This window comes from Bacillus rossius, chromosome 1, assembly GCF_032445375.1.
Source record: "Bacillus rossius redtenbacheri isolate Brsri chromosome 1, Brsri_v3, whole genome shotgun sequence".
Lineage (NCBI taxonomy): Eukaryota > Metazoa > Arthropoda > Insecta > Phasmatodea > Bacillidae > Bacillus > Bacillus rossius.
Genome location: NC_086330.1, coordinates 334,158,390 through 334,178,139, shown reverse-complemented (window position 1 = coordinate 334,178,139; position 19,750 = coordinate 334,158,390). Strand labels below are relative to the sequence as shown.

Here is a 19,750-nt window from a genome sequence, read left to right as displayed (position 1 = left end):
CCAATATAATATTATTTGTCTTACCGAAACCTGGTTTAACAATAGTATCAACTCTCACAGTTTAAAAACCAATATATAATTTTCAGAATCGACCGAAATCGAGTCCTTACCTCTAGGGAAAGAGCTGGTAGTTATGTCAATTCATCCTATTCAAACATATGACCACCCAGAAGTTTATGCGGTTTACATCAAAATTAAAACCTCACCAACCAAATCTCTAATACCTACACCAATCCCTCACTTAGCACAACTAATGCTTTCCTAAAAAGTTTGTGTTATTATAAATCACGTATTTTCAAGCATTAGTCTTAATAAATAGCAAGGCTAATTTACTTAATGTGTTCCAAAATTTGTAAAGAAATATTCTTTACGTAATATAAATGCATATAATTACACTCAACAATAAATGTCACACCATTTATTTTTATAAGCCTACCATTGAATACTTTGTATGACAAATATGACACCATGTAACGGGAGAGTGGTGGTTATGTAGGTCTACTTATCATCAGTTAGCTGATTGGCTTGCCCACCTGGACGTGACCTTCAACTCACGTCGCGTACCTTTCCAAGAACATTCAAAACCATCCTTTACTGGCAGTGAAACTGATGTTACTGTCCGGATATTTACATTTTGAATTTTTCAAAGATTAAAGTGCTTATTCGCATATCAAAGCTTGGTTCACACTAATCCTGTGAGGCGGGTGATTTTTTTTCTTTCTTTATTTCATCATTTATATAAAAACCTTTTCCACGTGAATCATCTGTTCACTTCTGTTCCGGTATCTAATGTCAACTATATTCCCGCTAGTACAACCAACATCATCAGACTTCTATGAATTTTTGATAAGAGTCCTTATTTCGTATGATTGTGTTCAGTTGACTTGCTTAAAACTAAAGTGCAATCAACATAAGTGTTACCTTCATGACATTCTGCACGCCGTAATACTTCTAGTTTTGTCTCGAACACGATGCATTACGCTCTCTTGGATGCCATGATTCCAATATGATTCCAACTGCAGGTGCTTGCGCATGTACAGGTACCGATAGACGAATGGGCAGATGTTGCTTTGTGTTTGTGTATGCAAGTTCTCTGCCACTGGCTAGACTGAAATTCACCATGGCCCAGTCTGTGGCCTGGCGTCAATAGTGCGGCCTGGCGGCATACACGCGGACGTAAAAAATTTTATCTTTTACACTCAATAGCCGCAACTGAACTTGCCATAGCTGATATTATTACAACAGCTGATAGCGTAGTCAAACCTGCGTGTCTCTCTCTTCCCCCCTCGCATAGCTAACTGTATGCCACAGCACATCTGTTGTTTACCGAGTTGAAGCGGACTTCGTGGCATCATGACCGTCATTTTTTTTTTTGCCTGTGGCTATTTCGTGCTAACTGAAATTTACAGATCTGTTATTCAAGACTGTGGCAGTAAAATTAACATCGTGCTAAATGAATTTGTGCAATTTTAAGATTAGCTAAGTGAGAAATTGGTGTACTTCATAATATTTATATTCCCCTGAAAATAACTTTGACCACATATGCCATTAATTTGAAAATTTGTAAGATACCTTTAGTAACTCTAAAGATGATTTTTTATACTTGGTCATTTCAATGTTCCTGGTGTTTATTGGTACAACAAACATACTCTTAAATATATTTCATTATATAAAATCCGAGGCTCAATCATTATTAAACTTTTCTACTATCTTTAGGCTTATTTCATTGCAAGAATAATCACTCTTCCATTAAACTCTTAAGATCTCTACTGTTGTTCCCCCCCCCCCCCCCCCCCTCAATTTTATTGAATGTTGATCCCGTAGTTAAAGAAAATTTCCTCATCCTGCCTGCACTTTAATTTATAATATTACCATGGACATTTATCCTATAAATTCCAAGACTCTGCCTGCATTAGAATCTACAAAAAATAGTGACTGTCTTGGCTTATGTTACTCAATTAAAGAATATAATTGGTCAGATTTTTTTATGACCTCTGATGTGAATGAATTTAGTAGAGAATTAAACTTTGTGTTTTTGTGAGAAACTCTGTACTATGTACTTTAATTCTAATGTATACTAAAATTAAAACACTTTCTAAACATCCTCATTGGTTTTCTAAAGAATTTTTTTTTTGCCTTAAAATAAAATGAAAAAATTTCATAAACTTTGTAACATTCCAGACCTCTGGCTAGCTCAACATTGGTCTAGAGTGCACTTAATACTGGAAAATTTTTGTTGAATGTTGAAAAATATATTAGTTCCTCAATAACTTTTACTTTTGATGATTGATTTGCTGAAATAATGTCTTTTGTATACAAACTGATTTTAATGGTTTTTAATGAATCCTCTAAGAAAATTCAAAATTCACCATGGCCGCCATCTTCCGACCACGAAAACAAGTACGTCGAAAATTCAAACTTTTCGCACATAAACAACTTGCTGACTCAAAGCACTAATTTCCAGTTTGTAGATACTGAAAAACTAATATTGAATACTCTTTGCAAGTAAATCCCGTGGTTGCTTGCAACTCATGGTACAAGCTGAAGAATTCTGTTCTTAGCAACAATGATGAAATTACTGTATCATTGTTGTAGGCTGTTACCGACGACTATGGTCTAACGAATTCTGGCATTAGCATATTACTTGCCCATCGCCTGACACGTGACCTATCTGTATGTCGTACAGACGCTAACTACAAGGCCACTCTTTGTCCTCCAAGAGAAAAAGGGTGTTCACATGATGTAATCTTCTACTAATCACAAAATACACATAATAAAATACTACCCTCTTTGCTGATGTCGCACTTCCCTTTGCTCGGAATCCGCTTGGAACTGTCGCGGGACTTGCATGTCACTTGTTGGGGGACTCCGTCGCAGAACTCCGTGCGGAACTTGTGGCACTCATGGCACTCCCGCAGAGGTCAGCGTCGCTGCTTAAGTACTTGAGGGCCCTTCTCGAACCGACGAGAGAGTGCTGTGACGAGTCGCGTCATCCTGGGCCGACCTGACGCTTGAAACCTCGAGAAAGGTGTCACTTGTTCACGCCACTTCACGCGGGTTGCCTGCAGAATTCCCGAGACCTCTCAGCGATAGATATCAGCGCCGGATAACGATGCAGGGTGAGGAGAGGGGGGTAATGACAACTGTTGTAATCCAGCCAGGCGTGCGTGGCATGCCTTACGTCTGTACGGTGCGTGAAGCCAGTTGCCGTGCAGAGTCGCCAGCCAGCCGCCCTCGCGTTTGTAACAATATTTTAGTTTGCCAACTGTTTCGTATAGGCAAAAAAGTGTTTTCTATTGCTGATAATGTGTTTAATTTATTTAATTCGTAGGTAGGAATCCCAAAATTACACATTTTCAAGTGGCGAAGGAATTGTATTTGCACTTGAAACGTTATCACAGATTGTGAGACAATTTTACAGAAATGTGGTGGTGTGTCTTTAAAGACATATAAAATAGAAGCTTGATGTATGATGAAGTTGAAAAATTTTTGGCTTAGTTAAGCAAATTCGAACATCAAGTGTACCCATTAGTGGTTTTAACATTAAATTTGTTTACATAGCTTAATGAGTCAAATGGTTAAAAGTTAAAACACTGACATGTGCTAAATTGATATTTCCTACTTATAATGTTTTTTTCCTTATGCACCCTTGAAAATCATTAGGCAGAGTTCTACTATATTACACATTGTAGTTTACTTTGTTTTACAGAGAAGAAAAATAATTCTTGCAACAACATAAATCATAGTTTTGAACAATAATTTACTACAACCCTAATAATAATAATAATAATAATAATAAATTTAACCTTTTGCCGTAACTCAACTTCAGCATTGCTTAGCTTTAAATTTGCTTCTTATGGAGGGCCGTGTTTTTTTCAGCATGTATTTTAATACAGCACATTTTTTCAGTTATTCAGTTTGTGTGTTTTAGTTTGGAAGTTACTGAAATTAAAACAGAACATAGTTACATTTTTCTGTTATTTACAACAACTTTGTGCATTTAGTGTTTGGTTTATTTTTATTTCTAGTCTGTTTCAAAACATTTGTCATCTCATCAAATGCCCAAGGCACCTGCTACAGTAATACAGAACACAGTAGTACCCAAGTTAAGAATCATTGACCCAAAAACAGGAAAAGGAGGTTTTTTGTATGAAAAGGAAGCTGACTCACCTAAGTCCCAGGATAAGGTTAGATGTTGAATGTGTCACATGATTAATAATAATTTTTATAGTTTGTTTTGGTCTTCCAGAAATTGTGTTAGACAATTGTGGAAATATAGTGAATAGTAAAGGTAACAAACAAAAATATACTGTAATGTATTGTAGAGTGTTAACAGGATTTTATTGGGTTAAGTAGCTGCTGTCCCTAGAGAATAGAATATTTACCACTTAGTTTAATTGGACATGTTGGTGTAGCTAACTAGAAATGTTGTGGTTTCCTATTAGCGGAGGTACATGTAAAGAGCAGTTTGAAATTAATTTTATAGCATTTTGATTTTTAAATTCAGCATTTTACATTTTAAAAATGGTATTCCACATTACATTTGAGCACATTAGATTCAGTTGCATTGTGTCTTATAGTTTTTGGTGTCTACCCATCTTGATCCAGAACTTTTCCAAATAGTGAATATGAGTTCTTTGGTGAAACTTGATATGAAACACATGATGCTACCAATGTTGCGAATGCTTTGAAATGCATACTGCATCAAAATATCTGTGGTTTAGTTTTTGCTGTAATTCTAAACAACCCTGGGGAAGCAGTGTGCAGTACTAAAAAAACAGCTGTGCGAAGTAAAAGCTTTAATAAAAAGAAACATAAAAGTGCTATCTTGAATAGTGTGGTCATTCAATACGTTGTCGTCAATTATAGAATAATGACTTTCATCGGTGTATGTATTTTTTACTCATATTTTGTTTTCTTTTTTGTTTGATGATCTGAAGCATATTGTGGCAGTTAACAGACAAATCAGAATCTACAGCAATTGGCCATTTTCACTTATCTATACCTTTAAGTAGGGTTAATATTTTGTGGTAGATAGGGATAAAATTGAAATACCACTGAAGAAATGTCAGTAAATGCCAGTTAATACAACTTATAGCACAGAAATGCAACTAAAATCATTACATTGATCAGATTTTTAACCAAAATATTTATAATTTTTAAAGAACAATCTTGAAATATATTAATATACTTTAATTTTTTCTTTCTTTTTAACTCATATATACATAATATGTACATTTTTCAAACATACAAATGCTTTCCAGTTTAATTTTATGGTTTTTCAAATGTATTGTATATCACAGTAATATTTCACTATTTTAATGAAAGAAATGTTAAGAAATGTTTTAGTGTCATATGTATTTAAAAGCAAAATTTACCCAAAAGTAAAACCATAATATCTTGCCTCTACTTTCTAAAGTATTGAGTTTTGATGAACATTGGAGTTTATTGACTGTGGAAAATTTCTGTTATCATAAAGTTTCTGTCTAATAGAAACTCAACCAAAAAATTAATGAATCACTTCATGAACAAATTGTGATTGTGACAATAAGTGTACTGTAAGTGTTACAGTATTGTTTTTGGTGATCAGGTAAAGTAAAGCACAGTTTGTAGGTTAAAGTAGTGAGGAAGAAGTTGAATTGGAGAGCATGGAGTATTGTGTGGGAAAAAAAAAAGATTTTGGTACTCATATCTCAAACAACTCGTATGTTTTGCGGTTCAGTTTCATTTACGAAGCTATTATTATAACTAGCCATTGGTTTTTCTTACATTATTATTTTTATGGAGACGGATTTTTAGTCCATTATATTAGACTTGTAATTGGTATATTAAAGTAAGCTCAGTTTGTTGGCATTTAAATGTGAGCTTTACAACATTTCCTCATTGTGTGATAAAAATATTGTTTTGTTTTGTTTCACTTGCTTCTTGTAATGAAGTTAGAGAAATTAAAATAAGCAAACTAATCATCCTAGTAAAACTACTAGGTATTTAAGCTGTGTTTTTATGACAGTTAAAAAAGCTGCAGAGATAAGTTTTGAGCTATTGAAAAACAGTTTAATCATCATTCGAAAATACAACATAACTTTGTGTCATATTTTCTGAGGCAAGAGAATAAAATGTTATTAGCAAGACTACTTTAAAATCATTATATTATATTAAAAAAATTTGTTTAATTTTAGTTATACAGTCAAGCTCAGGACTCCAGAAACACGGCTGAGTGGTCAGAACACTCGTCTCCCTCTAACGTGTTCTGGGTTTGATTCCTGGGAAACATTATGGATTTTATGTTAGCCTTCAGGTTTTTTTGGGGCTCTCCCGTTTCCTATATTAACGCCTCATTGTTTCTCTGATGACTAATATCAACCTACAACTTCAGGCTCAGTGTCACATGCCATATCCATTTTTAAGTCTTTTCATCATCATTATTATTATTTAAGTGCTATTTCTAAAATTTTAATTTGATATCTTGCTTGCATTTGTTGTTCTGCCATAAATGTTTCAACAGAAATTCACTTAGTGCAATATTATGAATGTAAAAATTTGTGCATGAGAAATGTGTTTCTTTTGCCAGTGAGACCTAAGCTGTAAGATTCACGTTATTCTTAGGAGCCTGTATTGTGGCAGAAAAATAAATGCAAGGGAGATAATTGAGTTAAAATTTTAGAAATAGACCTTAAATAAAAGTAAAGATGTAAAAATGAAAATAAACATGTCATGTGAGATACAAGAAGTTTCAGAATTAATGGTACATATTTTAGGAGGAAATCGAACACAGCTAGATTAACACAAGTCACAATACAGTATATACTCAGAACTCAACCAGTGAAGCGCTACAGGGCCGTACATGCTGTGTTATGAAATTACGAGAAACAAGACAGACGGGTTGACAGGACACTCTCTTTTCATGCCTGCCATTCTTCATGCAATTAGCAAACAAGCCCCATTTCGCAGAGACGTTGCCATGCTTTCGCATATTTTCGCATCTGGCATGCATCTTGTTGGGAAACGTTCTCTGCACAATCTCTGTGCTTTATTTTGTTTACTGCCTTTGCTTTATATTAATTTTGTTATAAAAGCCCTGGAGGCTGCTTTAAGTGGGTAAAAGACACTACAGTATCCTCAGAGGTAAACAAGGGAGAAACATTAAAAAAAGGAAACTCACTTCTCGCAATAGGAAGTAGAAAATGGATTGTATTAGAAGTAATATCTAAAAAAAATAAAAAGAAGTTTGCTTAAAGCTGAACCTTTTTATTGTTATAGTTTTCATTGTTTTCTTTTGATAGTTTCAAGAACTACAAGAATACACAGATAAAATTTAATTGGTGCCCTGGCCGTCAAAACTTAACAATTACAATTGCAAACAGATTATTAATTTTACTTGGAATATAATTTTAACATTCTCCTTTGACATAGTCAAGTTTTCACAAAAACTAACATACTTTAAGGTTAAGCATTTGTTAGCCCAACCAGTGTGGTACTATGTATATTCTGATTTAACAATATCTGATCGGTGATTGTTCACTAGCAGTGACTTGAAGCAGAAGAGACACGTAGAATTCATGTCCTTTCCACAGTAAAGGGAGTAAATTTAGTTGAATTTCATGATGGGCTTGAGTCTGAGAAAAACCTGAACTCTTGCACCATCTCTTGTACCCTATTGGAACCAAAAAAAAAAAGGAATCCAGTGGTCAAGAATAGAAATTAAATTGACAAGCAACATGAATCGAGAAGTCAGGGCAAAAGTTAAGTATATGCAAAAGGGCGTAGAATTTTTCAATAACCATTCTGGGGGTGGAATGATGATAATCACTCCCTTGGAAGGAGCTCTAGCGCTGGTGGTAGCCACGCGCGAGTCATGCTACAAGATTACCTAGTAATCCGAACTAAAGCGACTAGCAATCTAGAAAGAAAAAAAACTAGGGATCACTCCCATTAAGTTAATCGCTGTGACAGCTTCATGAATGGAGTCGTGGGCGAGAAGCACCGGAGAGAAGCGACCATGGTGACGACAGAAGGACGAATCAATCAATCCATAGGGTTACATATAGTTAAAAACTTGTGTTAGGGGCCCGGGAGAGAATTGGCCTCTGATGAATGGAGGAGGCGCACAGAGGGCTCGCTCCGCCGACCAAAAGAAAAAATAACAAAAGTGGTTGGTAGTCTAACTTAAGGGGCATCGGAGGTAACTTGTGGTGCTAAAGAAGTGTGCTCCGTCGGGGCACAAGCGAAACGTATTCGGGGTTAGTTCACAAAAGTCCTGCAAGAGGGACTTGCGTAAGCCTGGAACTTATGGGACCAACTGGATTGCCCTCTATTGGGCTAAAAGGTAAATTAGAGAGAGGTGTGGTGGCGATCGCTAGAGTTCGTGAAACTAAAGTTAAGTGGTTGTCCTTTTTGCCGCGAGATGGCGAAGGCAGACCTTTCGCCGGCCAGCAAGAAGACCTTGATTTAGGCTCACCGGGAGTGTAGGTTAAAGACCAGTCAGTGCCCTGGCTGAGGTTTGTGGAAAGTATGGAGGGGGGGAATCTGCTGGCTCGTCAGAAAAGTGTTAGGGCGAGCGCCTATACGTGCCCGATAGCCCTGGAACATTAGAATGGGTCATGAATGAAGCTGCTAACCTAAGCTTAGCTCTGGGAAGAGGACTGCCCTGGGAGGCAACTCAGAAAAGCACTCTCGGTCACAAAGTTGGACACTGTTACTGGTCGCGTTCGTGGCCCGAGGCAGGAAGAAAAATGATGTCTATAACTTGCCTGGTAAAATCACACCGGGCTATTGGTTGCAGTGCTGGGAAAGCTTAGCGAGACTCTAGTAGGAAAGATTTGATCAGGATAAACAATGGGCAAATCAAGTTTATATTAGGAAATTTAGGTGAAAAAATTAATTCTTGTAATTATTTCCAATTTGCGGCACACTTTGCATCGCCATTCACAAGCCTGTCGGTCTTCTCTTGATACACATGCGCATCCATTTTGCTGGAGATCCACAGCACAAATATGACGGTTGCTGTGAACTGCATGTTAATGTATTGTTTGCTGGAAAGCACTCTGTTTTACTTCACCTGTTAAGTTCCGAGCATACATTGTACATGATATGGTGACTTGTGCTTGTCTAGTTATGTTCCATCACTCCTTAACGTATGTACCATTAATTTCGAAAGAACCTCTGTTTTTCCATGTAGGTAAATGAAATGTTTTTGTTGGATTGCTGAATTTTTTTTATCCAGCTTGAAACAATTTAAAGATTTATTAAGTTATGCTTATTAGTCTACTTGAGGTTACAAAAACTAAATGGCTACAGCCCCTTCCCCCATCCTTTTTCTAATGGAAAACATGTAGGCATGCCAGTAAATCACAGTATGGAATGTTACACCCAATAAATTTATTCCCATCTCTTGTTATGGTGGGATTGCAAAATAATAAAGCAGCGCAGTCACAAACTAAAATCTCATAACAGGGATATGCCATATCTGTACAGTCAGGTGTTTGCAGAGGTTTTCTGCTATTAATGATTCTTGCTGAGAGAATGAATTAACCAAAATCCTAAATGCCATAGTTACATAAGTAATTTCATTTTACTACTCTTTTAAGTACCATTTTCTGGCAATTCCTTGTAATTTTTAAATTCATTAATGTTTAATGCCCTTAAAATTGTATTTATATCCTGTGAAAAAGGTGTTTCAGTGTTTGAGAATATCCATTTGGTATGACTGGGTGCATACAGTATGGACAATTATCACTTAACTTGATGTGAAACTGCAGGTAGAGGCTGAGGCCAACTCTGTGGATCATCCAAAGAAAAAGCCAAACGCAGCTTCTCGCCTCATGAAGTCAGTTGTGCGGCAGCCATTGGCTGCTGGTAAAGAGTCATCGATGCCCACAACTGCAGACGTTGTGAGTTTTACAGAGTCTGCTAAGCTTGCTAGCACCGGCCTGCCATGCTTGCTGTTGAGAAAGATTTGATTTTTTTTTTCACTGCACAGTAGCAGAGTTATGCTCAAACTCTAAAAGCTTAATTTATCTATGTGGAGTAGAAGTAACTTCTTGATTGACTGTGGAATTGGGACATTACTCCTTTTCTCTGTTTATCAGCAGGTTATTTATAAAGAAAATAGATATGGTTTAATGATTTTATTGGGCCTAATATACTAAGTAAAATGTGTTAGTAGGTATGTTTAGTTATGCTCATCCCTACTTAGTTATAGTTTTCCAGAGCTTTAATTTTAAATTAAAATTTTGGAATTGGGCTATTGGTCGAAAACTGTGGAGGAAGATGTGAATTTGGGGGCATGTAGATTTGTCTCAAGGTTTCTGGTAAACCATTTATCAATTAAGCATTTTTCTTCTGTCTTTTTTTTTCTCTGCTGCATGCTGCTGTGTGTTCGTTTTACCCATGATTTCCTTAGATGTCCTGTTTGCTGTAACATTTGAGGTACGTCACCCATTCTTACTGTCAAAGTAGACTATATTGTCACCTGTTCTCTAATGGCATTATTTATTTCAGGTTTTGTGCTGTTACTGCATAGTTTTAATTATTCATGAAATGTTTGCAGCTGCTTATTATTTTATCATAATCAATATAATAATGTGCCTTTAATAATAGTTTGCATATTTTTCAATTAAATAATGCCAGATGTAATAAAGTTGACGTAAGTGATGTGGGTGCTTGGAAAGGGGGGGGGGGGGGGGGAGAGAGAGAGAAAACCATTGTATTGTTTTCAGCTGCTAGCTGCATTTATGTATCAGTTCTGTAGAAAGTATATTTAATAGCATAGGTTCAGACTTATCCTGTATAATATCAAATTCTCCTGTTCAACAAGCTGCGAAAAAAAAAATTTTTTTGTGTACTTAAGCTGAACAGTTTTATCAACTAACTGATTCTCATTTTTAAGTATCATATCATTGCATATCAACTGTAACTGAATACAGTCTATAAATGGAGTTAAGCTGAATTATAAGATGAATGTTAAAAAGGTTTTCAAATGTTTGTGATTATTATCACTTGTACAACTTTTTACACCCATTATATTACACTTAGGGAATATATGTTGAAAACGTTTGTGGAAGAACAAGCGCATGGGAAGTATCGTGTTAAAATTTCAGAATTAGCCCTTCAAGAATAGAGAATTATAAATAAATGAACAGTCAACATGGCATGTGTTTACGACTCCAGGTAAAAGTTAGGCAAGAGGCCCCTATTATGTTGCAAGTTCATTGATGTCGGTGATCACAGAGAAGTCATGCTCTTGTTGGCAAGGGTCAGTGATTTGAATCCCACCCTCCCAGAATGACTGTCTTGTGAGTAGAGGCCAAACTCAGGTTGTTTGGCACCCACTTTGTTCTTGGAAATGCTGTCGCCTTGAGTCCGCTTAGTTCAGGGGTGTGCTTGTGTTAGTGAGGCGGGATGATAAGTGGGATGCTCACTAAACTAACTGAATGATTATTATGCAATAAAAACTGCACAAAACTAAAAATTTGAAGTAATTATTTAGTTCAGGTTAAATACATGCTGCAAAATGTTGCATAGCAAAAAAAACTAGTTTTTAGTAGTGGGAAATTACATGAATTTCATTTCGTAACTATGGTACGAATCTTATACACACACACAATTGTTGTTTGGCAACAAAAAAATAGTAGTTTTAAATATGAATGGCTTGTTTATTTTAGGTGATTAACAACTCATTAGTTGAGTTACAAGGCCTGGTGAACGAGAAGGCTAGCTCAACGATAGCCTCGGTAGAACCAAAGCCCGCACCCGCAGAACAGAAGCCGGCGATCACGTCCAAGCCACCAGCCGCATCGGAGCTGCTTGCCGCCGGTGACTCGGCCACGACTGTTCCCGAGCAAGCCAAGCCTGTGGTCCACGCGGTCCCTCATGCTGGAACCATGGTGCCGCCCGCCCCGGTGGCACCCAGACCCACCAGAGCACCCATTAAAACTGTGACGCGTCGACCATCGAGTTCGGCAAGTCCCAGCCCTGTCAACAAGCCCCCGTCGTTGCTGGATCTGAAAACACGGATGCCAGCGACTCAGTACGTACTGTTATGCAGTTCCTAGTATCATCCCCCATGAGGTCTTTGCATCGTCACTATATTCTGATAAGTCATTCAGTGTGAGGTGCTTGATTTGAATTCCAGGAGACCTGTGTTCAAGTCCCAGTACAGCCATCCTGATTTGGATTTCCCAAATCACTAATGACAAATTTTATGATGCTCCTTACTATAAGCAATAGCAAATTTCTGTGGCAATGTCATTATATGTGTTGTGTGTTGCCATCTTTAGTGAAACACTTCACTAAGATTTTAAAAAATTAATAAATAAGCCTTAAATTTTTAGAATTTTTTTCCCAGGATTTTGTTTTGATGTGTCATTTAATTTAGTGGTGTGTGTTTAATTTTGTAGCGTGGTTCAGAATGCAATAAAATTTGTCTAATTTTTTTTGCTGGTGAAAATAATTCAACATTAATTCAACTAAAAGTTTTTAATGTAGTGGAATACTTATCATAAATTATTAAAAAGATTTTTTTTAATGATGACACCATTATAAAATTTTTCTCTTAATGTGTTACTTATTAATTACAATATTGTTTGTCAATATTAATCTTTTTAAAGAATAGTATTTAATCACTTATGTTGCTCTGTGAACTGCTGTAATTGGTGTCAAACTCTATTCTAATTCAAGAAAGTTTTACGTTATTATATTATTGCAATAATATTAGTTATCATAAAATTAAAACAAATTATCTAGAGGGCATCACATCTTGTAAATTTGAAATCATTTCATCTGATGCTGATGGTGTGCTTTGTGTGTGTGCTTTTAAGGACTGGCAAAGTGCAACAGAATCAAAAACCAAAGAGTGCAAATTTCCAGAAGTTGCTTACAGAATTGCGGAAGAAGTACTCTAATAAGTCAGAGTAAGTATACATTTTGATGTTATTATAGACAGTACATTTTCAGAACCTTCATGCCATAACACACCCTCTAAATTAACAAAGCAGAAACAAGAAGTTATTATGAGATTCAGCCTGAAATTACTCTGCCTTTTGGTGTCTATACTCTGTACAATAATTTTTTCAAGTGAACTATAAGTTTGTTTTATTTTCTGCAGAGAAAAAAAAAAGGGAATAGGTATTGTACTCAAATAGTAGAACCTGGTTTTAACATATTTCAAGGAACCAGGAAAAAATATGCAAAAACTAGGAAAAAAAGGGGAAGTGTTTAAAAAAAATTATTCTCACTATGATGGAAACAATAAGCAAATATACACCATACTAAATAAAATGTCAGAGTTGCTTACGTTTTGATATATTAACTAGAACTTCATTATCTCACCTGGAGAAAACAATAAACCATCCAATCTTGCAGTAATTCTAAATAATTGTTTTAAGTTGAACATGAAAATTTCTGTTTTTGAATAAGAGGTGTGAATGTTGGAGTATTTAAAATGTCCTGTTTTAATGGTGAGATTTTATTACACAATTGACATTTGGACTATGTGTATAATTGTGTGTTAACATTTAATTAATTTCAAATTTTTATCAGAAATAATTATATTAAATGAACAAAACTACATTCAAAAAGATTGTTTACAGTTACGAACAGAAAAAGTTATAAAGGTTTATGATGCCATTATTGGGTATTCGGTGCAGCCAAAAATTTTCTGATCTGGTAAACCAATTATCGCCAAACATGCACAAAGATACCATATTTACAAGATTATGGTACATTGCTTTGAAACTTATTTTAATAATGGCACAGTAATCCACTGTTTGTTTATGTAAAAAAATTGCATTATACAAATTAATTTTTATGCATTACTCATTAAAGTGATAGCAAAATGAACTTAATTTTCACATCATCAAAATTTTGATTCAGGGTTCACCGTGGCATGTGGCACAAAAAATAGTAAGTTGTTGAAAATGGAAATCTAAGCTGCCATGATTACAAATATATGGAGTAACTAACGTATAATAAATAAACTTCACACTATTCGCTTTCAACTTCTATTGTTCTGTCTAAACTTTTGTGATGATTTGTATTAAATGCAACGCTGTAATTGCGAGAAATGGTTTCTAATAAAGCTGGAAAGTAATTCATTAATGCGATAAGGAAAATTTTGGTGCAAATAAAAAAAATGTTTATCACTGGAATTTGTAAATCTCAGGTATGTAAAAATGAAGTTCTACTGTGTAGGGTTTAATAGCTAGATAAATCTCAGTTCTGCCATGTAATGCGGTGTTCAGTGCACATAAAGAATATTGTATTGTGAGTTGCTAGAATACTCTCGCATCAACAAGTGCTGCTTCCAGTCTGACCAGGTTAGCAAAGTAAAATGCCTATATCTTTCTCTGTCATTCCATCATTCCAGTCTTCTTTCTCCTGCACTCATTTAACTATCTGCTCTTCCCATCTCCTCCTTGGACTTCCTTGGGGTCTCCTTCCAGTGTTCTTCAGCTTACCATTTTCCTAGGAAGCCTCTCTCTTCCCATTCTCTTCACATGACCATACCATCTCATTCCTGATCCTGTCTCGCTTCGTAACTGCCAACATACTCCTCATAAACTTAATTTCTATTGCTCTCATCTTCTCAGCATCTCTCGTATCTGCAGTCCAAGTCTCTGCTCCGTAAGTGGGCTCATAGTGGGTATTGTCAAGACTTTAAATATAACTTAAAATAGTTTTTTATCGTCTGATGATGGGGGCAGACGCCAGATTTCGAAACTTTGCAACTGTTTTTATCATAGAAAGCCTACCATGTTCATCTGTGCTGTAATTTCATCGGACTAATTCCTGATATGGAATTCTCTGTGTTACCCAAGCATGTAACTTTTCTATTAATTTGATTTTCACTTGTACTCAGTGTGTTTTATATCCTTCTTTGTTAACTATTCATTAAGTTTTTCTACAAACACCAGCATTAATCTGCAGTGGTATATGCAAGAATGATTCAAAGAAAGTAATAATACTGTTTAAATTCTTCAGGTTTGTGTGTATAAAAAATAAATAAATAAATAAAATAGAGCAGAGGTCTTCAATACATAATTTTGGCTTATAATATTTTTTTACTTCATTTTTGTGTGCACTGTATGGTTAATCTTACTAAATGTATTTTCACTTATGATTAACTTTGAAAACAATTTTTCTTTTCTAGTGAGGATCTTGAAGCATGTATCCTGGTAGTTCGAGAGCGCAATAACAACAGACTTACTGGCTTGCCCCTGCCCACAATCGTGACCATGGTGGGCAAGGTTCTGCAAGAACAGTCACGAAAAAAAGATGGTGGTAATGAAGCTTTTTTTAAATTTTTTAATTATAGTTTTGATGGGGGGGGGGGGGGGAGTTTTTTTTTTTTTTTTTCATTTTTCATTTTTTGTTATAGGCTCATGTAAAAGGTTTTTCATTAAGAGTGGTATATACCCCTTTTTAAAACCAGTTATACATGCGTCCACTACTAGCCTATTTTCTCGAGAATTATGATAGCTACAGCTTCCAGATTATTAATCTGACGAGAAAAGTAATGCAGTTTTTCCAATATAGTTTTATATTTTGGAAATCGTGACGCAAAATATATTTAAAAAAATGGTAAAAAACAAGCAATTCGTTGACGAATTTCTAGTTATTCGATGAGAAAAATTAAAATTTGAATCTATATTGGAAAAGATTATATTTTTCTGAACAAAATGGTATATTAAAAGTATAAGGTCACCGCATTAAATATCAGTTTATTTGGTTAGGAAAACTGGCTAATTTGGCATTTTCAGTGTCTGCCTTGTGCTGCTCGACGTGAAGGTTGACGCCAAGCTCCGGGAAGACGAGCAGGGTGGGGATGACACTGACACGCCTCAACGTCGCCCGCTGTAGGGGAAGTGCTGATCTGTAACGGTGATAAACCTCCCTCCTCCCTTCAACCTCCTCCCGCTACACAGCAACACCGTTTCTCTGAAGGATTCATAGTCCAGGCATTTTATGAGAAAAAGGGGTCGATTTACGGACAAATTGCAAGAAAAGGTTTTATTATATCAAAATTTGCAGAAAAATTTGTAGAATAACATATCCAAAATCCACCGAAATCCACTTTATTTTGGTAACGTTTTTTCCGGGATTTGTCCCGGAAAAATGCGGAATAAATTAATAACTGGAAAACGGTGCGTTCTACGAAGAAAGGTAGAGACACTAAAATTAAAGAGAGCCAAATTTACCATAACATACAAAAAATTTACAAAAATACACTAATAACTACTATTTTGTTTTCTGGAATTCGTCACGGAAAAACCTAAAATATTGAAATAAATTGAAAATAGCGCATTTTACAGCAAAATGTTTCAGGACAAAGTTAAAGTACACAACGATTTTCATAATATATTACAAATTAACAAAAATCAACACAAAATAGGTTTTTGGTTTTCCAGAAAATTTCCTGGAAAAAAAAGGACAAATCGAAAACGTATCGTACGTCAAAGAAAGTCGTGACTAAAATTAAAGACTTTTTTTGTATTAAATATAATTTAATTTCACCAAAATCTGCTCATATATATAAATGTATATATTTTTATATGTATAGTTTTTTTTGTGACTCGTCCTGGAAAATCTTTAAAAATTCAATAAAACGAAAACGGAACATCGTATTGAAAAAGTTTCGGTGGGACAAACAGAAGCACACAAGATTTCCTTTACCAGATCCTAAATTCACTGAAATCTGGTAAATAGATTTTATTTTGTGATCGGCCACGGAAAAAGTATTGAATATTTAGGCAAAATAACAGAAAGCATTGTATCCCATGTCAAATTGTCAGATCCGAACTATATTCATTTTCCATAATATATATTTAAAGTCACTTAAATTATATTCCTTTTTTCAGTTAGTGATGTGTTAAAACGTTTTTGAAATCTACCAAAATTATATTCCAGAAAACAAAATCAGACTCATTTCAACTGCTTATCGTTTGAAAGAAAAATTCGACACGTCCATTCTCACAAAACATACCATACAATTAAATTTACACAAGATTTCCAGTGACCTGTATCGAGAAGAAATAGAAAAATATACACACATTGGGATGCACTCTAACACACAATACTGAATAAACATGCATTAGGTAACATACATAAGTACTTTAATTTAAAATATAGGTTACCTAAACAAACATTAACGTGATTTTATATTTCTATTAATGTTAACAAACTGATCCAACAATTCGGAAAATTACCTACATATAAGCTCGAAATGTTATTTAACAGAATCATCCTGTTTAAGAGTGGTATATACCCCTTTTTAAAACCAGTTATACATGCGTCCACTACTAGCCTATTTTCTTGAGAATTATGATAGCTACAGCTTCCAGAGTATTAATCTGACGAGAAAAGTAATGCAGTTTTTCCAATATAGTTTTATATTTTGGAAATCGTGACGCAAAATGTATTTAAAAAAATGGTAAAAACAAGCAATTCATTGACGAATTTCTAGTTATTCGATGAGAAAAATGAAAATTTGTAACTATATTGGAAAAGATTATATTTTTCTGAACAAAATGGTATATTAAAAGGTCACAGCATTAAATATCTGTGTATTTGGTTAGGAAAACTGGCTAATTTGCATGGATATGTAGGAACACCCTACCTTAAAAGCCGTCACAGTAATTGCAGTCCTCGGGAGGTAATTCACGGTTTTTACAGGTTGATCCATGACAGTTTCCACAAGCCGAAGAACATGAGATGCCGTGTTTCCTAGAACTGCAGTTGGATGCACCGCAACCATCTTCCTTGCAAGTGCACCTGATTACCTTAAAAAGGCATTCCGGAACTGTTGGCTTGTCTGTCGAAATTGGCAAGAGAAGTTAGCCACATTTTCTCCATCCCCATTCTTCTGGATTCATCTTAATTCCCTTCCATTCTTGTATCTGATAGAAAACCCTTAAGAAATGGAAACGAGCTGAAGCACTAGTTGGAGGTAATTGTTCTGGTTGTACACATTTGGAACTAGTAGCTGCATTCTCACTAAACACTTTACAACGCAAAGTGTCGAGTGTGTCACTTCTTGACCCATTGTACAGGCGTACTACAGCTGTTCTGCCGATTTTACAGTGTCTTCTTTTGACACACTGGGAATACTATCTGAAATACTTTCGCAAGTTGCCTGAAGGCACTGTCATTCTGGAGCAGATCCAATGTTTTCCCCTTTCCTATACCATAGATGTGTGATGTGTCACATCCCATGAATGCATGACAGAAAAGAATATTACTACAAATTTCATCACCGAGCTTCAGCTTTAGCTCCTTAATGTGATATGTTTTCTTCTGCCTTTGTTCACTTTTTAAACACAAACAGTTATGTGTTTGTGAGCCAAAGTAGTAGAGTAAAAGGACAAGTAAATCTGTGTCTGTTCCTATAACTATTGTCAACTGTTATTTTGCACATTTTAAAGCTTCTTGGACAATGTAAATATCTGCATCACCTGGTGCTTCAACAACAGGACATTCTGCTTCGCGTAAATGTATTGCTAATAACCTTACAAATTGTCCTTTATTTCGCTCGTTCAAAAGAAACATATCTTTACGGAGTGATAGATGCATTTCTCCTGTGAATTCAACTACGGGTGATGCATTACCTCTTGTTCTTCTCATATGTGCTGTGTCTTTAGTACTGTGAGTTTTCCCATATCCATCAAATACAGTAGTTGCTAATCCATAATTTTTTAAGATGAAACTCACGTACAGCTGAGCGATCTCGTTGTATGTTGCAGTATGGGGCCAAGGTAACTGATGAAGTAAATATCCTCCGTCAATGACATATTTAATTTAATTTTATATATTTTATCGTTTGCAGAGTTATAACACATGGATACATAAAATCACTCAGTACAAGGGAATGGGAATTCAATCGTATAAATAGTAACTACATATACCAGCCAGGACAATAGTACACAAATTTTAAGCACAATTTGATAAAGGTCAATTATATAATGCAATTTTTTTGCCCATAATTTAATTCACGATTTATTTTGAAGTACAGTGCACGATTTCCGTTTTTTTTTGCTTTCGATAACTTTTTACCGGGACATTTCCTGAAAAACAAAAAAAAATTAAATGTTGATCTGTGTTAAATTCTCATATATTATGATAAACATTGTTTACTTTATCTTTTTCCTAAACCATTATGCTGTAAAGTGCACAATTTGCGATTTATTTCATTTTTAATATTTTTTCCGGGACTAATCCCGGAAAACGAAGCAGAATTTATAAGCTGATTTTCTTGAACTTTGGATATGTTATGGAAAAGTTAATCTTCTTTAATTTTTGCCTCTACAGGTTTTGTCATCACATGCACCGTTTTTGAGTTATTATTTTATTTCGTGTTTTTTCCGGGACAAAACCCGGAAAAAAGTTACCAAAAGAAAGTGGATTTCGGTGGATTTTGGATATGTTATTCTATGAATTTTTCTGCGAATTTTGATGTAAAAAAAACCTTTTCTTGCAATTTGTCCATGTTTTTTTCATATCTTTCCTGGACTATCATGGGACAGACGATTTCCTTGGCGAGTAGCTTGAAAAGAATCTTCACTCGGTAGCAAACTACATTGTAAAAGATTTTTAAGTCTGCTGATTCGATCAATGGTTCGTTAATGCTGTTTGTGAGCTTTCGCATAATATAAAAAAGACGCAATTATCTGTTAGTCGGTACGCATGGAAAAAAAGCAAGACAAATTAATCGGTAAGTTAGGGCGACTTTATTTAAGTGCGAAACGGAAGAAAAGAA

The 19,750-nt window shown here is 35.2% G+C and overlaps 1 protein-coding gene across 10 annotated transcripts in view; it reads left to right on the top strand.

Moving 5' to 3' along the window:
• The window catches only part of LOC134528074 (E3 ubiquitin-protein ligase TTC3-like), a 170,326-nt gene that overhangs the window by 126,560 nt on the left and 24,016 nt on the right, over window positions 1-19,750 (top strand). For 5 of the 10 annotated variants that reach the window (XM_063361300.1, XM_063361302.1, XM_063361299.1 and 2 more), the window contains 5 exons: window positions 4,029-4,187; window positions 9,759-9,890; window positions 11,664-12,028; window positions 12,819-12,911; window positions 15,149-15,279. In XM_063361300.1, the coding sequence (XP_063217370.1) occupies window positions 4,029-4,187; window positions 9,759-9,890; window positions 11,664-12,028; window positions 12,819-12,911; window positions 15,149-15,279 (880 nt within the window). The remainder of the gene's footprint in view (window positions 1-4,028; window positions 4,188-9,758; window positions 9,891-11,663; window positions 12,029-12,818; window positions 12,912-15,148; window positions 15,280-19,750) is intronic. The other 5 variants (XM_063361306.1, XM_063361303.1, XM_063361308.1 and 2 more) reach the window with 2 other exon arrangements.